At 44.1% G+C, this 14,220-nt stretch overlaps 1 protein-coding gene across 1 annotated transcript in view; it reads right to left on the bottom strand.

Moving 5' to 3' along the window:
- Positions 1 to 675: 675 nt before the first annotated feature.
- The window catches only part of FERMT1 (FERM domain containing kindlin 1), a 43,678-nt gene continuing 30,133 nt past the window's right edge, over positions 676 to 14,220 (bottom strand). The window contains exons 12-15 of the mRNA XM_084825308.1: positions 12,863 to 13,084; positions 10,756 to 10,880; positions 7,076 to 7,217; positions 676 to 3,657 (exon numbers count right to left, since the gene is read on the bottom strand). Of these exons, the coding sequence (XP_084681434.1) occupies positions 3,484 to 3,657; positions 7,076 to 7,217; positions 10,756 to 10,880; positions 12,863 to 13,084 (663 nt within the window). The 3' untranslated portion in view covers positions 676 to 3,483. The remainder of the gene's footprint in view (positions 3,658 to 7,075; positions 7,218 to 10,755; positions 10,881 to 12,862; positions 13,085 to 14,220) is intronic.

Here is a 14,220-nt window from a genome sequence, read left to right as displayed (position 1 = left end):
CTCCTATGGGTTGAATCAGTGCTGGCTGCAAATCATTCAGTCTGGAATGTTACAACTGAAAGTTGAATTCCTTATTGACGTAGGAGATAAACAGAACAGAACAGTCCTAAGAGGAGATGGCACCATACTTCAGAGATGAATTCCTCTCCCTCCCCCGCCCTCTCTTGCAAATGATGAGAGTTCCCCACCACCCAATTATGATAAAGATGGAAATATTCAGCAAACGTTGAAGGCTAGTCTTCAAACCCCAATTTTAGAAAAATGGTCTGACATATTTTAGTCGAGCAGAATTAGACCCCTGCATAAGACTGATCTGTAAGCGAGTAAAATAAACAAAATGAACTCCAAAGAGAAGTAAAGTAAAATGCAGTCTTTCTACTTTGTCCCATATTCTGAACAATTACTAAAATTTTGAAATAAAATGTTAAAGCTATTGAAAAGTTCAAAAAGAGCATTTTAGAAGTGGCATTATTTTAAAAGACAGCAGAGAGTTAAACCCACAATTAAAAAATGATATTTGCCTACAGTAAGTATCTAGTTATCATACTGCAAAACCTTGCAATATGTAGGAACACTGTCAAAGGAAGCAGCTATTTTATAGTTAAACTTGAAATGCTTTATGAAGAAAAGCAAGAAGAAAGAAGAACAAAACCAAACTCTGGGACAACTTTGTTTGAACCTTTTAATGGCAATGAAATAAATGCCTGGGTTTAACAATACCCCCAAATAACAGTAATTTAAAAAAATTAAAATCTCAAGTGTAGATTTTCTTGGGAGGAAGACATGCTTAACAAATAACATTGTAAAAATTTACATAAATTGACCATGCAGACAATAATACACAGCATGTATTACATATATCATTTCTGCTGCCTTAGCACCCTTTTGTTCTGTGGATGTTTCAATTAAAATGAGTAGAAGGAGATTTTAAAAAGCCAGAATAATACAGGGCCTATAATTAATCAACAGCTTAACTGCTGTGGGCCAAATAATGCATTCGAGTATCACTCAGCATAATCCTATCCATGTTTATTTGGAAGCATATTCCATGGATTTCAAGAGAGTAGGCACAGGATTGAAGCCCAAAGCAAAGAATGCCTCAGCTGCATCCTTTGCCTTTATGCTCTTTTATACCAGGGGCGAGGAACCTGTGGCTTCCAGATGTCGCTGAACCACAACTCCCATCAGCCCCTGCCAGCATGGCTAATGGTTAGGGATGCTGGGAGTTGGGAGTCCAACAACATTTGGAGCACCACAGGTTCTCCATCGCTGGGGTATACTGTGGCAGGAATCAAAGAACCATGAGGTCACTTCCGTGCATCCACAGGTACTTTCTGTGTGCACCTCCTTCCCAAAGCAACCTCTGAAAAGCCACTCACAAGGACCAGAAGCAAAAAAAAAAAAAGGCACATAGTTGGATGATTGTGCCAAAGTGCTTTAGGCGAGCACAAGGGGCTCTTTGTATCACAACTGAAATCAAATTACCTGAGTGTGATGAGCCTTTCCAGACAGTTTCTCAAACAATGGGGCTGGATCCAAGTAGCCGTGAGCAGAAGGAACGTAACGGCTAGCACCGTTCCACAAATGCTGTGAAAAAGGTTGTGCAGGATTTCGCACATCCCCAGAATAGTTAGGTTCTGTATTTGTTCTTATACTTTCACAAATTCTTTCAAAAGAATGTCTTTGGATTCAGGGTGCTTCCAGGCGAGGCTTTTATCTTGCAGTTGCCCTGACCCAAACTGTGGGTTGGATCCAGATTTAGCTGGATCAACTGCTCTGGCGGAAGTAGGCTCTCCTGCCTTCTCCTTCCCACGGCAGTTATGCCATCCCCAGAAAATGCTACACAGAGTCAGGAGACCCTGCTGAATGGGGTGAGCTGCACTGTGTGTGGTGGGGAGGGGGTTCCCCAAATATCAGGCAGAGCGACCTTCCGTGAACCGAAGGTCCCTTCCTCTTGTGGAAGGTACATTCTGGACCTAACCGAATTTTATGGGGGTTCCAGTCATTGTCATCTTCCATTTGTAACCCTCCCATGTTTTCCCACTGCTTCTTTTGCTTTTTTCTTGCCAGAAAAAGTCAAATTATTGAGGAGAAGATGGAATAACTGCATGATGCTTTTCGATGAGCAGTGCCAGAAGCACCCTTAGTTTCATCTTCCTTGCACAGTAACCTACAGCAAGGTGTAAAACACCCTTTCTTTAAGCAGATAACACCTTTTGCATGTAAAAGGGCACGTTTAGAACCAACCCATTTTTTCTTCCTTAGAGTTATGTTTGTGCTAGCCTTGATTTGGCTTCATTCGTGCTACATCCTTTTTCCTGGATCCTCCCCAGACTTGTCCCTTGTGACTAGCCGTGCGTTCCACTGCAACTCCTTCACCTTCCCTGACACACCCTGCCCCCTCCCCGCCCCCTTTTAAAAACCAAAATGTTTACTTACCAGCAAGTGGGATTACTTCAAAGCAAAGTGAGGGCCTCCAGATGTGGCCATCTTCACTTCCCATGAATGCCTCTGTGCTATACGATGAGGCTCAGAGGCACTCTTAGGAAATGAAGTTGCTGGGTGGCTGCAGGCAGATGCTTTTCTCTACAGCTCATGCAGTCACCAAGAAAAACAATGCTGTGCCCATGAGGCTCCAAGCCGCATATAGGCTTTTCTTCCACCGACTAGCCAGGTGCCATCTATTCCCCTACATCCCTGTCTGCCATGCATGCATGGTCCCCTATGTATGCCATTTTGTGTAGCGCAATGGTGTCCTAGCCATGTTGTCCTCCGCTTACTGTAGATGAGAAAAGGAGGTCATGGCAGCACACAAGGGAGGTGGGGGTGGGAATGGAGGATGCAAAGGGCAACTGGATTGTGGTGGATTAGAACCTTAATTGGTTTTCACAGGCTGATTGTGTCATATGTTAATAAAGATCACAGAGGAACAAACATGGTGCACTAACTTACACAGGCACTCTGTAGATGAGGGGTAAGCAACACGGTGCTTGTAGGCACCCATGCGCCCCGGACACCTTTCTTGACACCTGTGCTCTACCCTTCCAACTTGAAAAACAACAACCTATTTTCTTACCAGTTGGGGTTGTTGTGAAATAGGTTTCTGTTGGTTTCAAATGGTTGTTTAGTTGCTCTTCCTTGCACTCAGTCTTTTGGGTAAGTTACTTGTCCTTTGCTATGCCTCCCATGGCAGCCATTCTGTGGTGGTGTCCAGGAAAGTTTATCAAATTGCTTAAATGTGTCCACGGCCCCCCAAAAGTTGCCTATCCCTGCTGTAGATAGCTTGCTGTACTAAAGTAGGCTCTAGGTATTTAAATGTAACTTGAATAACCCCTGAGATACACTAAATAATAATAATAATAATGGTCAGTAAGTTGCATCAGAGTGATTAGAACAGCTTAAAATAGATGCACATACAGGAGACGTTCTTCTCCTGTAATCCTGTTTAGCCTATGCAGTTCAGAAGCAGCTTCTTGCTTCGTCTCACTCCCATCCTCCAGTTAATTTATGGAACAAGTCTTCATCCAGTGTTTCATTCTGGTCTTTGGAACGGGTTGACAGGAAAATATAGCCTCCAATGTATTCATGGACAACCTTGCAATCTGCGCTCAGGCAAGCGAATGCAATAGATACGTTCTGATCAAACTCAATTGCAACCTGAAAGGGAAATGCGAATGTGTATAAATAAATACATCTAATTAAAATCCCAAGAATGGAACAAAACTGTGATAACTGCAATTTCCCCAGCTCCCTACACTCGTTATTTTATAAAGAGAATTACACTGGGCTCAAAAGCTTGAGGCCCAAACTAGGTGTGTGATGCAGGAGACACAAAACAGTCTCCCAATGATTCACTTATTAAAACTTTTCTTTTTAAAAAACTGAAAAGCAGCAGCAACGGCAGAAGTCAAGAATGGAAGAGTGGCAGAAGGGAGGGCGGCTTAACATTTTCCCTCTTGCCATTTCGAAATCACCTACCTTTCAGGTACTTTTGGACCCCCCTCCCCTGGGGAAAAGGTACAGGGGACCCTTAGCTTTTCCCTTGCAGGAAGGAAAGCAGCACAGAGGGGGCAATTTTGAGTAGACAAAATGGCAGGTGGGGGATGGGTAAAGCAACCCCTTTCTCCTCCTGCCATTCCTCCACTCAAATTGGGAGCCTCCCACAACTGCTTTTCATTTAGAACATATATTTATTATGATGATTTCACCTGGTCATTATGTAAACCTTCTTGACAACTTTTACTGAAATATGGTATATAAATGTTATGAAGAAAGAAAGAAAGAAAGAAAGAAAGAAAGAAAGAAAGCAAGCAAGCAAGCAAGCAATATTCAGAGCCTATTCATGTGTCTCCTCTCTCTGTAACAGCTAGTTCGGCCCCAACCAGAAGCATAACCTTTTACCTGGAAGCATAACTTTTTACCTGGAAGTTCTCTCTCCTAAATGCAGATACATTCATGCTGGCTACATTTACTCAGTGGAGAGGGAAGAGTCCTTTGAACATATGTGAAACCACACAGAGCAATGCCATATGTTGGTAGGGCCGCTGGAAGAGCATGCCTCCTGCCATTTGCAGGGAGCCAAGTCACATGTGAGCTGGGCATTTGCATGTGATTAGCCTATTACCAGGATTCAACCGCCATCCGGAATGGATGGAAAGAAAGCAGAAATAGGGCACTTGCAGTCAGATGCTCGGACTGCAAGTGACTTCCTACATAGCAGCATGCAGACAGGGGATACTACACCCAGCTGACTACTGGGCCCACTAACATCTGGATCAGCTAAGTGTTTTCCTTCATTCCAATCGGCTTGCAGGTTTCAAAGAAAAAGATAACCCCAATATAGAAAGCTCATGTCCCAGAACACTGGCTGCTAAATCATGCAAGGATCCCCAACCTTTTTGTGTTGGTGAGCATATTTGGAATGTTGAGAGACCATAGCATTACAGCATAATAAGAGTTCTGCTGGATCAGACGAGTGGTGCATCTAGTCCTGCATCCTACCCATAGCCAAATGCTTCCCCAAAGCCCACAAACAGGGAATGAATAACCACAGCCCTTCCCAGTTGTGTGTCCATCACTCAGCATCTGGTATACAGAGGTATTCTAGACTTGGAGGTTCCATTTAGCCAATATGGGTAAAAGACACAGATAAACCCACCCTCCAAAAATGAATCTAAGGCTGTAATCCAATGCTCACTTACCTGGAGTAAGTCCCATTGAAGTTAATGGAGTTTACTTCTGAGTAGACAGAAATAGGATTGCATTCTAAATCCCATTTAAAACCATTAAGCTTGTTGCCAGTGCCACATCTTGGAAAGCAGCGGTGTTGAAACTCTTTCAGCCTGAGGGCCGAATTCCATTTCGGAGAAGCTCTTGGGCCCCTTATTCTAGTGATGGGTGGAGCCAAAGGCAAAAGGGGCAGGGCAGAAGGCAAAAAGGCCAGTGCCAAAATACCAAAAAAAGTCCCAGCATATTTTAGCTTAAAGCACTTACTGCCAGGAACTAAGTTTTCAGAGAGGCATTTCAACTCTTTAAAAGGGAGAAAAACTACACAAAAGCTGGGAAATCACCAACTGATATATGGTCTGCAGGGTGGGGGAAAAGGCGTGGCCTTCTCAGAGGGCCAGATTTGGCCCTGGGGTTTGCAGTTCTGCATTCCTGTTGTAAAGTCTGTACAATAATGATGCGCTGTGTGAAGTAGTTCAGTTTCTCTGTCCTGAATTATTAACACATTCCAGTGATGATCTTTTGTGACTCCCAAAAGAAATTAAGCACAGTTATAACCCATCACATGTCAGATGGATAGATTTAGACATGTGCAACAGGGCTCCCCTGTCCCCTCCTCTCCAAGGCATCCACCCTCCAGCCACCTTGAAAATGCTACACAAAGTGTAGGAGATGGCTGTGCTGTGGGGTGCTGAGGGGGAATGGGGGATCTCCCCAAATCAGACAGAGGCACCTTTTTTCAGCAGTATCCCCCAGCCTGCTGTGTATAATTCTTCAGGGGGCTGGAAGGGCTGCCATGGGGAGGAGGGGAGGGGATTCTGCTGTCGCCAGACTCATTGCACACACCTACATCTGGATCCAACCCATTAACTTTATCTCCCTCCTCCCACCCCCAATTTTTCTTTCCTCTGGCAGTGAAGGAGGGGAACTTCCATAGCTATGTTTTATACTGTAGTGGAGACATTAGAATATAAGATCATCAGAAGAGCCCTGCTGGATCAGGCCAAAGGTCCATCTAGTCCAGCATTCTGTTCACACAGTGGCCAGCCAGCTGTTGACCAGGAAACTGCAAGCAGGACACAAGCACAACAGCACCCTCCTGCCCACATTCCCCAGCAACTGGTGTATATAGGCATACTGCCTCTGGTACTGGAGGTAGCACATAGCCATCAAGACTAGAAGCCACTGATAGCCTTCTCCTCCAGGAATTTGTCCAACCCCCTCTTAAAGCCATCCACATTGATGGATATCACTACCTCTTATGGAAATGAATTCCACAGTTTAACTATGCGCTGTGTGAAGAAGTCCTTTTTATCTGTGCTGAATCACCCACCAATCAGCTTCACGGGATGACCCCGGTTTCTACTATTATGAGAGAGGGAGAAAAATGTCTCCCTATCCACTTTCTCCATACCATGCATAATTTTGTACACCTCTAACATCAAAGCCCTAAATAAAAGACATGGGCTGCAATCCTATGCATGTTTAGACAGAAAAACATCCAGCAACTCCCAGCATTCCCTGACCAGTATGGCTGGCTGGGGAATGCTGGGAGCTGTAGGATTTCTTTTTCTGTCTAAACAGGCATAGTACTGTGCCCATAGTGAATAAGGCAACCCTAAGAAATCCATGTTGCAGATGCGCAGTGAAAAGCAGCCCAATAATGCTGGAAATGTGCATGTGGTGCTCATTAACACCAGTTGATGCAAGGAGTTCTACCCGCAGTGGGTGTATTTATTTTGCAATCCCATGTTATGTCCAAAAACCTGCAGTTTTACTATTATCTGCTGAAGACATTTTTATACGAGTAAATCCAACAGGCTGTGCTCCAGGAAACGCTGGATTTTACCTGCCGTATCTCCCAGTTGACATTCCACTGTTTCATATTTGAGAATCTCCATGTTGTAATTGGGTCCCCAGTGGCTGTGTCTATCCTTATTAGCCGGTTATAAGAAATCCCCAGGAGATCATCTTTCTTGCTCCCTTTAAATCTGCATTGGGAGAATTTGAAACCAATTAATTCTTTTAGCATGTTTCTCTCAGACCAGCTATAATAATAGCAACTAAAGTTATGCATGATGACCATGTAAGGAGAACTCATTCCTACTCACAACTACCTACTCCATCCAGACTGAGGGGTCGGGGGAGAGAAAACTGTTCAATGAACTGAAAGCATGTATCAGGATTTTGCATTTGGGGGCACACTCTGCTTATGCTTGATTTCTCTTCCCCAGCTTTGTGAGTCCAGCTGGGAAGATGAATAGGGCATGAGCAAAGAGAGATTCCTTTCCTTCCAGAGCAACCTCTCATCTCTGTTTCATGGGGGCTGGTGGGTACAGGGGTGGCCAGGGAGCAATCCAGGCTGCTCTAAGTGCAGGGAAAGGAGGGAAGTGTGGTTGGGGCTCTTTCTATCCCTTATTTACTCCATGGCAGTAGGTTGGATGGCAGATTATAGCATGGGAATGGTGGTGCAAAGGCTTTCCTTTTATTCATATCTTCCATCACAGGGGTATTGAGAGAGGGTATATTTCCTTCCATCTTAAGTCAATAAAAGTAAGGAAGAGAGGGGAACAGGTGGTTCAAATGACAACACAACTTTTTAGGGATGGGAAAACCAGTGATGTTCAAGCTCACCTAAATTCTCCGAAATAATTTATTTATTTAATTTCTATACCACCCAGTAGCCAAAGCTCTTCAAATAATTTTGAAGCTTGTTTCAGCTCGTTCCCATTTTCATTTTCAACCTATTTTTCTGCTCATTCAATTGGGAAATGTGCACATTTCGGATGGGTAAAGTGTGTATTTCTGTGTGCAATTTTCATCAGTGAGCACTTCCCCCCATTGACTAAAGTGCGAAAATGCATACTTTTTGAAAAAGGTGCATTTCAAAATACACAAATTTGGGAATTTGCTAACATTTCTCAAAAAAAGTGCTCCTGGTTGCATTTGTGTTCAGGACATGTCTGCATGATTTGTGAAGAAAATCAAAATTCCTGTACATCCCTAAAACTTTTACTGCTGCCTTTACTTCGTGGGATTATGCTTCCCCCTACTGGCCAAGCAGAAACACTAAATTATGTTTTGAAAACATTTATTGCCAAAACGTAGGGTACTTCCAGATGAGGCTTTTGTCATGCAATTGCCCTGCCTCATTCATGGAATTTTACGTGGGGGCAGGTCCAAATGTCTTCAACTTGTCCCCCTCCTGTGTTTTCCCACTGCTTCTTCCATCATTTTTCTTTCCACAAAAAAATCTGTTAAGGAGGATGGAATAGCTACACAGTGTCTTTTGAGTGGTAGCACTGGGAGCAGTCTATCTGAAATTCTCGTACCCCCAGATGAGGCTTTTACTGTGCTATTGCCCTGCCTCGAACACAGAACTGTGGGGGAGAGGGGTCCAGAAAATGTCATATTCCATTTGTAAACCTTCCGTGTTTTCCCTTTGCTTCTTTAGTTTTTTTTCTTAACCAACAAAATCTCCTAAGAAGGGAAAGATGGAGTTATCTGCACAATGCCTTTTGACTGGTACTGCTAGCAGCCCTCTACCTGGAAGAAGCCATAGAAGGCTCTGGAGGCTTTTCCAGTAGATTAAAAATACAGATTTTTCTCTTAGTACGAAGAATAGTTTCACACTCTAGCCCTGATCAAGTGCACACATGGAATGGTCACATAATGGCCGAGAAAGGTACACTCTTTTTTTTTTTTTGCAGGGGAGATAGTGCTATGGTTGATACCAGTGCTTGTATTTGACACCTTATTTTTAAAATCAGAAGATGTGTGTACAGCACACAAGTGGGGGTGTACCTAGTATTTACTGACTTAAATCTCCCCACCACCACCTCAACCAGGGAAAAGTTTTCAGAAAGCAGGTCATGCAGTAAAGGATACAGAGACAGCAGGTTTTCACTGCCAAGTAATAGCTGGTTATTGCTGTGCGCACATTCTTCTGTGAAAGCCTTGTTTATGTGACTTAAATGTCCAAGTGAAATCTAGAAGTGAGGAACAGAACTGGGCCTTGGGCCAAGTTCCCTGACTTCATCAGCTCGGAATCTGAGAAATGTTTGCTTTCAGTGAACAAACAGTGCTCACCTCAGGACTGCTACACTGGCTCATGTGGGACCATTAGATTTTAGTCCAGTTGTCCCGGGACTGATCAGAAGGAAACACCAGCACATTCCAGGCTCTTTGTTATGAATTCTGTGGTGAGCTTAAAATTTGGTGTCAGTGAGCTTAAAGGTATACTGTGGCAGGGGGCGGGGGGACTGTTTTGTAGTTCAGTGCGAAGCAACAAAATCCTAACTGCAAGTAGTCTGGTTTAATTAGATTTTAGTAATAATAAAAAAGACATGTGCTTGTATTTGCAGTAATTGGTCAGAACACTAGAAGATGGGCATAGGTTTACTTCTTGCTGGTCAACTGGGTTAAATATTGCCTCCACAGCTTTCCTTATATCTCTGTAAAAAAAGGGGCTAGGGAGTTAAGTTTTTTTTTTTTTTTAATAATGAAAGTTTCAGGTTCAGGGAAGGGGCATCAAATATCACCCCATACTATGTCCCCCCAACTCCACAGATATGACTCTGTGACATTCCAGTCTGGAACTTGAGCAATGGGCCATAAATGCTAGGAAACCCTGGTAATGTATGTAAACAGATAACAGGTTTTCTTGGGAGGTTATACCACAACCACCAACACTTGGGAAAACAGCAAGGGTAAAAAAAATTCAGAAACATAACACTTATTTCTAAGAGACTTAGAACTGAGAGACTGAACTGACTAAAGACATTTATCTCTCTTTTTGCAGTACATCACACACATAAGAGTACATGGAAATTCCCCAGATATACTTGTGCATTCATCTTGGAAGCAAGAATGACCCAATTCTCTTCTCATTCACCTTTCATGCCTTCTACCCTCAGTGACACCCTGCACTCCCATAGGAGCTTTAGGAAGGCTCTGGGCTTGGATTAGATGCTGCACAACAAAATAAGAATAGAAAATAAGATGTTTTGACTTAACCACTTCCAACTTGAAATGCGATACCTGGAGGAATTAGCCATTCTTCTTTCCATCTGGAATATGTATGTATATCATGAATTGCCTCAACCATATGAGATGCTAGGAACAGGGACAGCGCCAGGACTGAGATGAGCCCCACCATATAATGCCCCCTGCTGGGCCCCCTCTTACATTCAGTGGGTTGCCCCGGTTCTGCTGCTCAGCACTTGTGGCAGGGCACCATTTTTATTTCCCACAATGCCCTTGAATGACCACACTGAGGAAAATTAAAATGGTGGCTGTCTGGTTGTGCTAGACAGTGTTGTGCCAGAAAAGAAAAGAAATTATTAAGGGGGACCCTAGGTAGCTACCCAAAGATACCTTGTGATGACACTGGGCATGACTAGGAAAAACTCACACTGTATGCCAGAATTATGTTGCAACCACCACTTGTTTAACTAAAAAAAAAGTGGTGAAAAGGCTCTGAGAATCATTTGCTGCTAAAAGACTAAGGCAGCATAATATTATGTTTACCTTACAGTGTAGTATGATAAACCAAACTCGGGAAGGGACTGCCACACCTGGATAAATCTTAATTTGGTTTCCATCAGAGACATGTGGGCGATGTTTTGGTGGGCTTCCAGAATGCGAGCAGCCAACTAAGAAAACACAGGAGGGGAGAAATACAGGTGTTGGCTAACAGAGGCAGGAAATTAAACAACAGTGTTAGGTAGATGGTTGCACATGTGATCAAAGGGTGCAGATTTCACTGTCGCTACCTTAAGGAAGAAAACTGGCCACCGGGGCTTGAATGCTCTGTGAATGTTGGCCAAAGCAGTGTGGGGAAGGGCTGTAGCTTGCAGGGAAGGGCTGTAGCTCAATGGTAAAGTACCTGCTTTCCATGAAGAAGGTCCCAAGTTCGATCCCCAGCATCTCCAGGTAGGGCTGGAAAAAACCCTGCCTGAAACCCTGGAGAGTTGCTGCCAGTCAGTGTTGACAATACTGGGCTAGATGAATCAAGGGTCTGACTTAGTATAAGGCAGCTTCCTAATCTGAGGGCAGCTTTTTCAATATGGATGCCTTCCCATTTGGCTATGCTGTTCCCTGAGGAACATGTGGGTGGAGTTGACATCTCATGGGCCACAAGGATACTTCTGTGCCTTGAATAGCCACGTGGCAGGAAGAAACACAGGCCGGTCTGATTTCCTGCCAGGTTTCGTGCCTCTACTTCTCCTCTGCCCATGCAGGGTGTGCAGTTCAATATCGGCATGGCATACGATGTCCCAGAGGATTGGGAAGTAAGGATTCCCTGGATGATTATTCTTGTAGTTTACAACAGAATAGACTAGTGCAAGAGGGATTGTATTTACACTGCTGTGATACACAATATTGTAATCATCATGAAATCAAGTAGAGAGCTGGATTTCAACATGGGTTCAACCCTCACTTTTGCTGTGGCCTTGAGCAATTTACTCTCCCTTAGCCTCCCAGATCATCACTGGTGCTATTTTGAAAATGGGGAACTAACTCACAGGGGTGGTGCAAGGGCAGCCATGATATAAAAGATTATCACTTTTTAAAAAATTGCCAAGTGAATGACAAATAGTAGGAAAAAACCAAACTACTTCGAGCTGATCCTGATAATCTGAATCATAATCTTCCGCAATTAGGAATAATGCTACTACTAAAGATTGGTAGTATAGGGCAAGGGGCTGTAGAGGGAGCCCAAGCCTCCGCAGGCCAGACAGAGAAGCTCCACAGGCCAGATTAGATCTGCAGCTGGAGGTTCCCCATCCCTGATTTATGCAATGTTTTTAATGCTCCATGTATATATCCTCAATAATATTCTTGATGCCAATTCAGTTCACTGGATTTCAAGTTGTGTGTATGAGCATATGAGGCTGCCTCATCCAGGGTCCACTACTGGTCCATCTCTCCCAGTGCTCTGTCTGACAGCAGCTCTTTGGGTTCTAGATGGGGAGGAGTCTTGGGCAGGGACCAAGCCCTGGTACCCAGGATCCTTTAGGTTGAACATGCTGGAAACTGAACCTGGAACCTTCTGCATACAGAACGTTTTAACAGATCCCCTTGCCCAACCCTATTCTCTTATGCCCATTTTGCCGAAGGGAAACTGGGAGCTGAGAATGACTTGCACAAGGTGAATACACTGAGAACATGGAAAAGTAGATTATGAACCCATGTTTCCCAGATTCAAGCCCAATACTCTACTGTGGGGGTGGTCAACTGTGGGAGATCCAGGGTCCATTTTCACACCCGCCCCGAGGCTGCACATCCCTCCCATGCAGGTGCCAAAAGAAATTTTATATATATAAGGCAGCAGCTACAGAGTGCCTAAAGAGTAAAATTTAGCTTGCAAACAAGCCAAATTTGATCGTTCGTGTGCTCTATAGCTGCTACAGACATTCAGGGGGCATGTGGCCCATAGGCCATGTGTTGCCCCTTCCTGCTCTACTGGATCATGCTTTGGATTAAAAAAACTTTTTTTTACAGATCCCCTAGATCAAGGACTTGCTCAAGAAAAAAGAACTGGAGTTCCTGGAATTCATTTTTTAAAAAAACTTGGTTAAGCAAGAATCACACAAACCAGACGCCAGTCATCCTAAAGATGCTTCCCAATTACCTGCTTAGACTTGTATTTCTTTGCATAGCGTGGCGAGATAAAGCACTCTGGCTTCACGTCCATGCTTTCTACGTCAGAAACATCTTGGGGAGCAGCCGTTCTGCTCTTCATTTTTAAGAATGAGAGGATGCTATGGACCTCGGGATGGTAAGAGCTGTCAGCCATTGTTTTCCCTTTGGAAGCCAACATGCAAGCAGCCATCCATCTGGCATACTGATTTTCCTGCAAGAAACAGGAAATTGACCTCCATGAATTCCTTGCATCACATCTTCTTTGTGTTTTTTGTTGTTTCAGTCATTTAAATTGTGATGTCAGTCCAGCTTCTTTAGGCTGCCTTTACATTAAAGTAAAAATGCACAGTCCTCACATTGTGGAGCCTTTCTGCGTTTATAGTGGTGACCGCGTGATGGCTGAGAGGGGAAGCTTTTAATTTTCAAGGTTCCATAGAGCTCAATGAAAGGAGGCCATCTAGTGGCTGTTTTAATAGTGTAACAATCCGACTTAAAATAAATAGTTCATTATTTCCAGATCTTTTTGAGATGGAATAACCAGGAAATACCTCTGGATGTGCCCTGGAGTTGATGATGTCATGAAAAGGACCTGCAAACTTCTGTGAGTGAGCAATCTCAATAGCAGGATAAAAACTCCATGTGAAGGCACCCTTAGTTTGAAGAGAGGCCTCAATTCTGAAAGCACCAGAAACTGGCTAGGCTCCCCGCATGCATGCGTTTAGATGGCTTTAAAAGGGGATTAGATAAATTAATGATGGATCAGTCTGTCAATGGCCACTTGTCACGAAGGCTATAATCACCCCTAGGTTCAGAGGCACCGTGTCCCTGAATACCAGTCACTGAAGAACAGGGGTGTTAAACCTCTTTCAGCACGAGGGCCAAATTCCATTTCAGAGAAGCTCTTGGGGGCTCTATTCCAGTGGGGGTTGGGGGCAAAAGGGTCGGGGCAAAAATACCATAATATGTTAACTTAAAGCTCTTACTGCCAGAAACGTAGGAGCCTTAGGACAGGCATCTCAGCCTTTTAGAATGGGGAAAAAACTGCATAGAAGCTGGGAAACCACCAACCAGTGGACAGGGGAAAGAGGGTGGGGCCCTTTGGGGACTCTCAGCGCGCAAGACCGGGATCCCAGGAAGGGATTGGGATCTCCATTCTGTAGAACTGAATACCAGTCACTGTAGAACCACCGTGGGAGATGGTCACTGCCTTCATGCCCTACTTGTGGGCTTCCTAGAGGTATCTGGCTGGCCACTGTTGAAAGCAGAATGCTGGCCGAGATGGACTTCCAGCCTGATACAGCAGGGCTCCTCTTATGTTCTTAGTCTAGTTCAGGGGTAGGCTACTGG

The sequence above is a fragment of the Heloderma suspectum genome, chromosome 1, assembly GCF_057233095.1.
Source record: "Heloderma suspectum isolate Gila_16-S chromosome 1, 16-S_ref, whole genome shotgun sequence".
Classification (NCBI taxonomy): Eukaryota; Metazoa; Chordata; class Lepidosauria; order Squamata; family Helodermatidae; genus Heloderma; species Heloderma suspectum.
The sequence above is the reverse complement of the archived record's forward strand: the minus strand, read 5'-3'. Positions and strand labels throughout refer to the sequence as shown.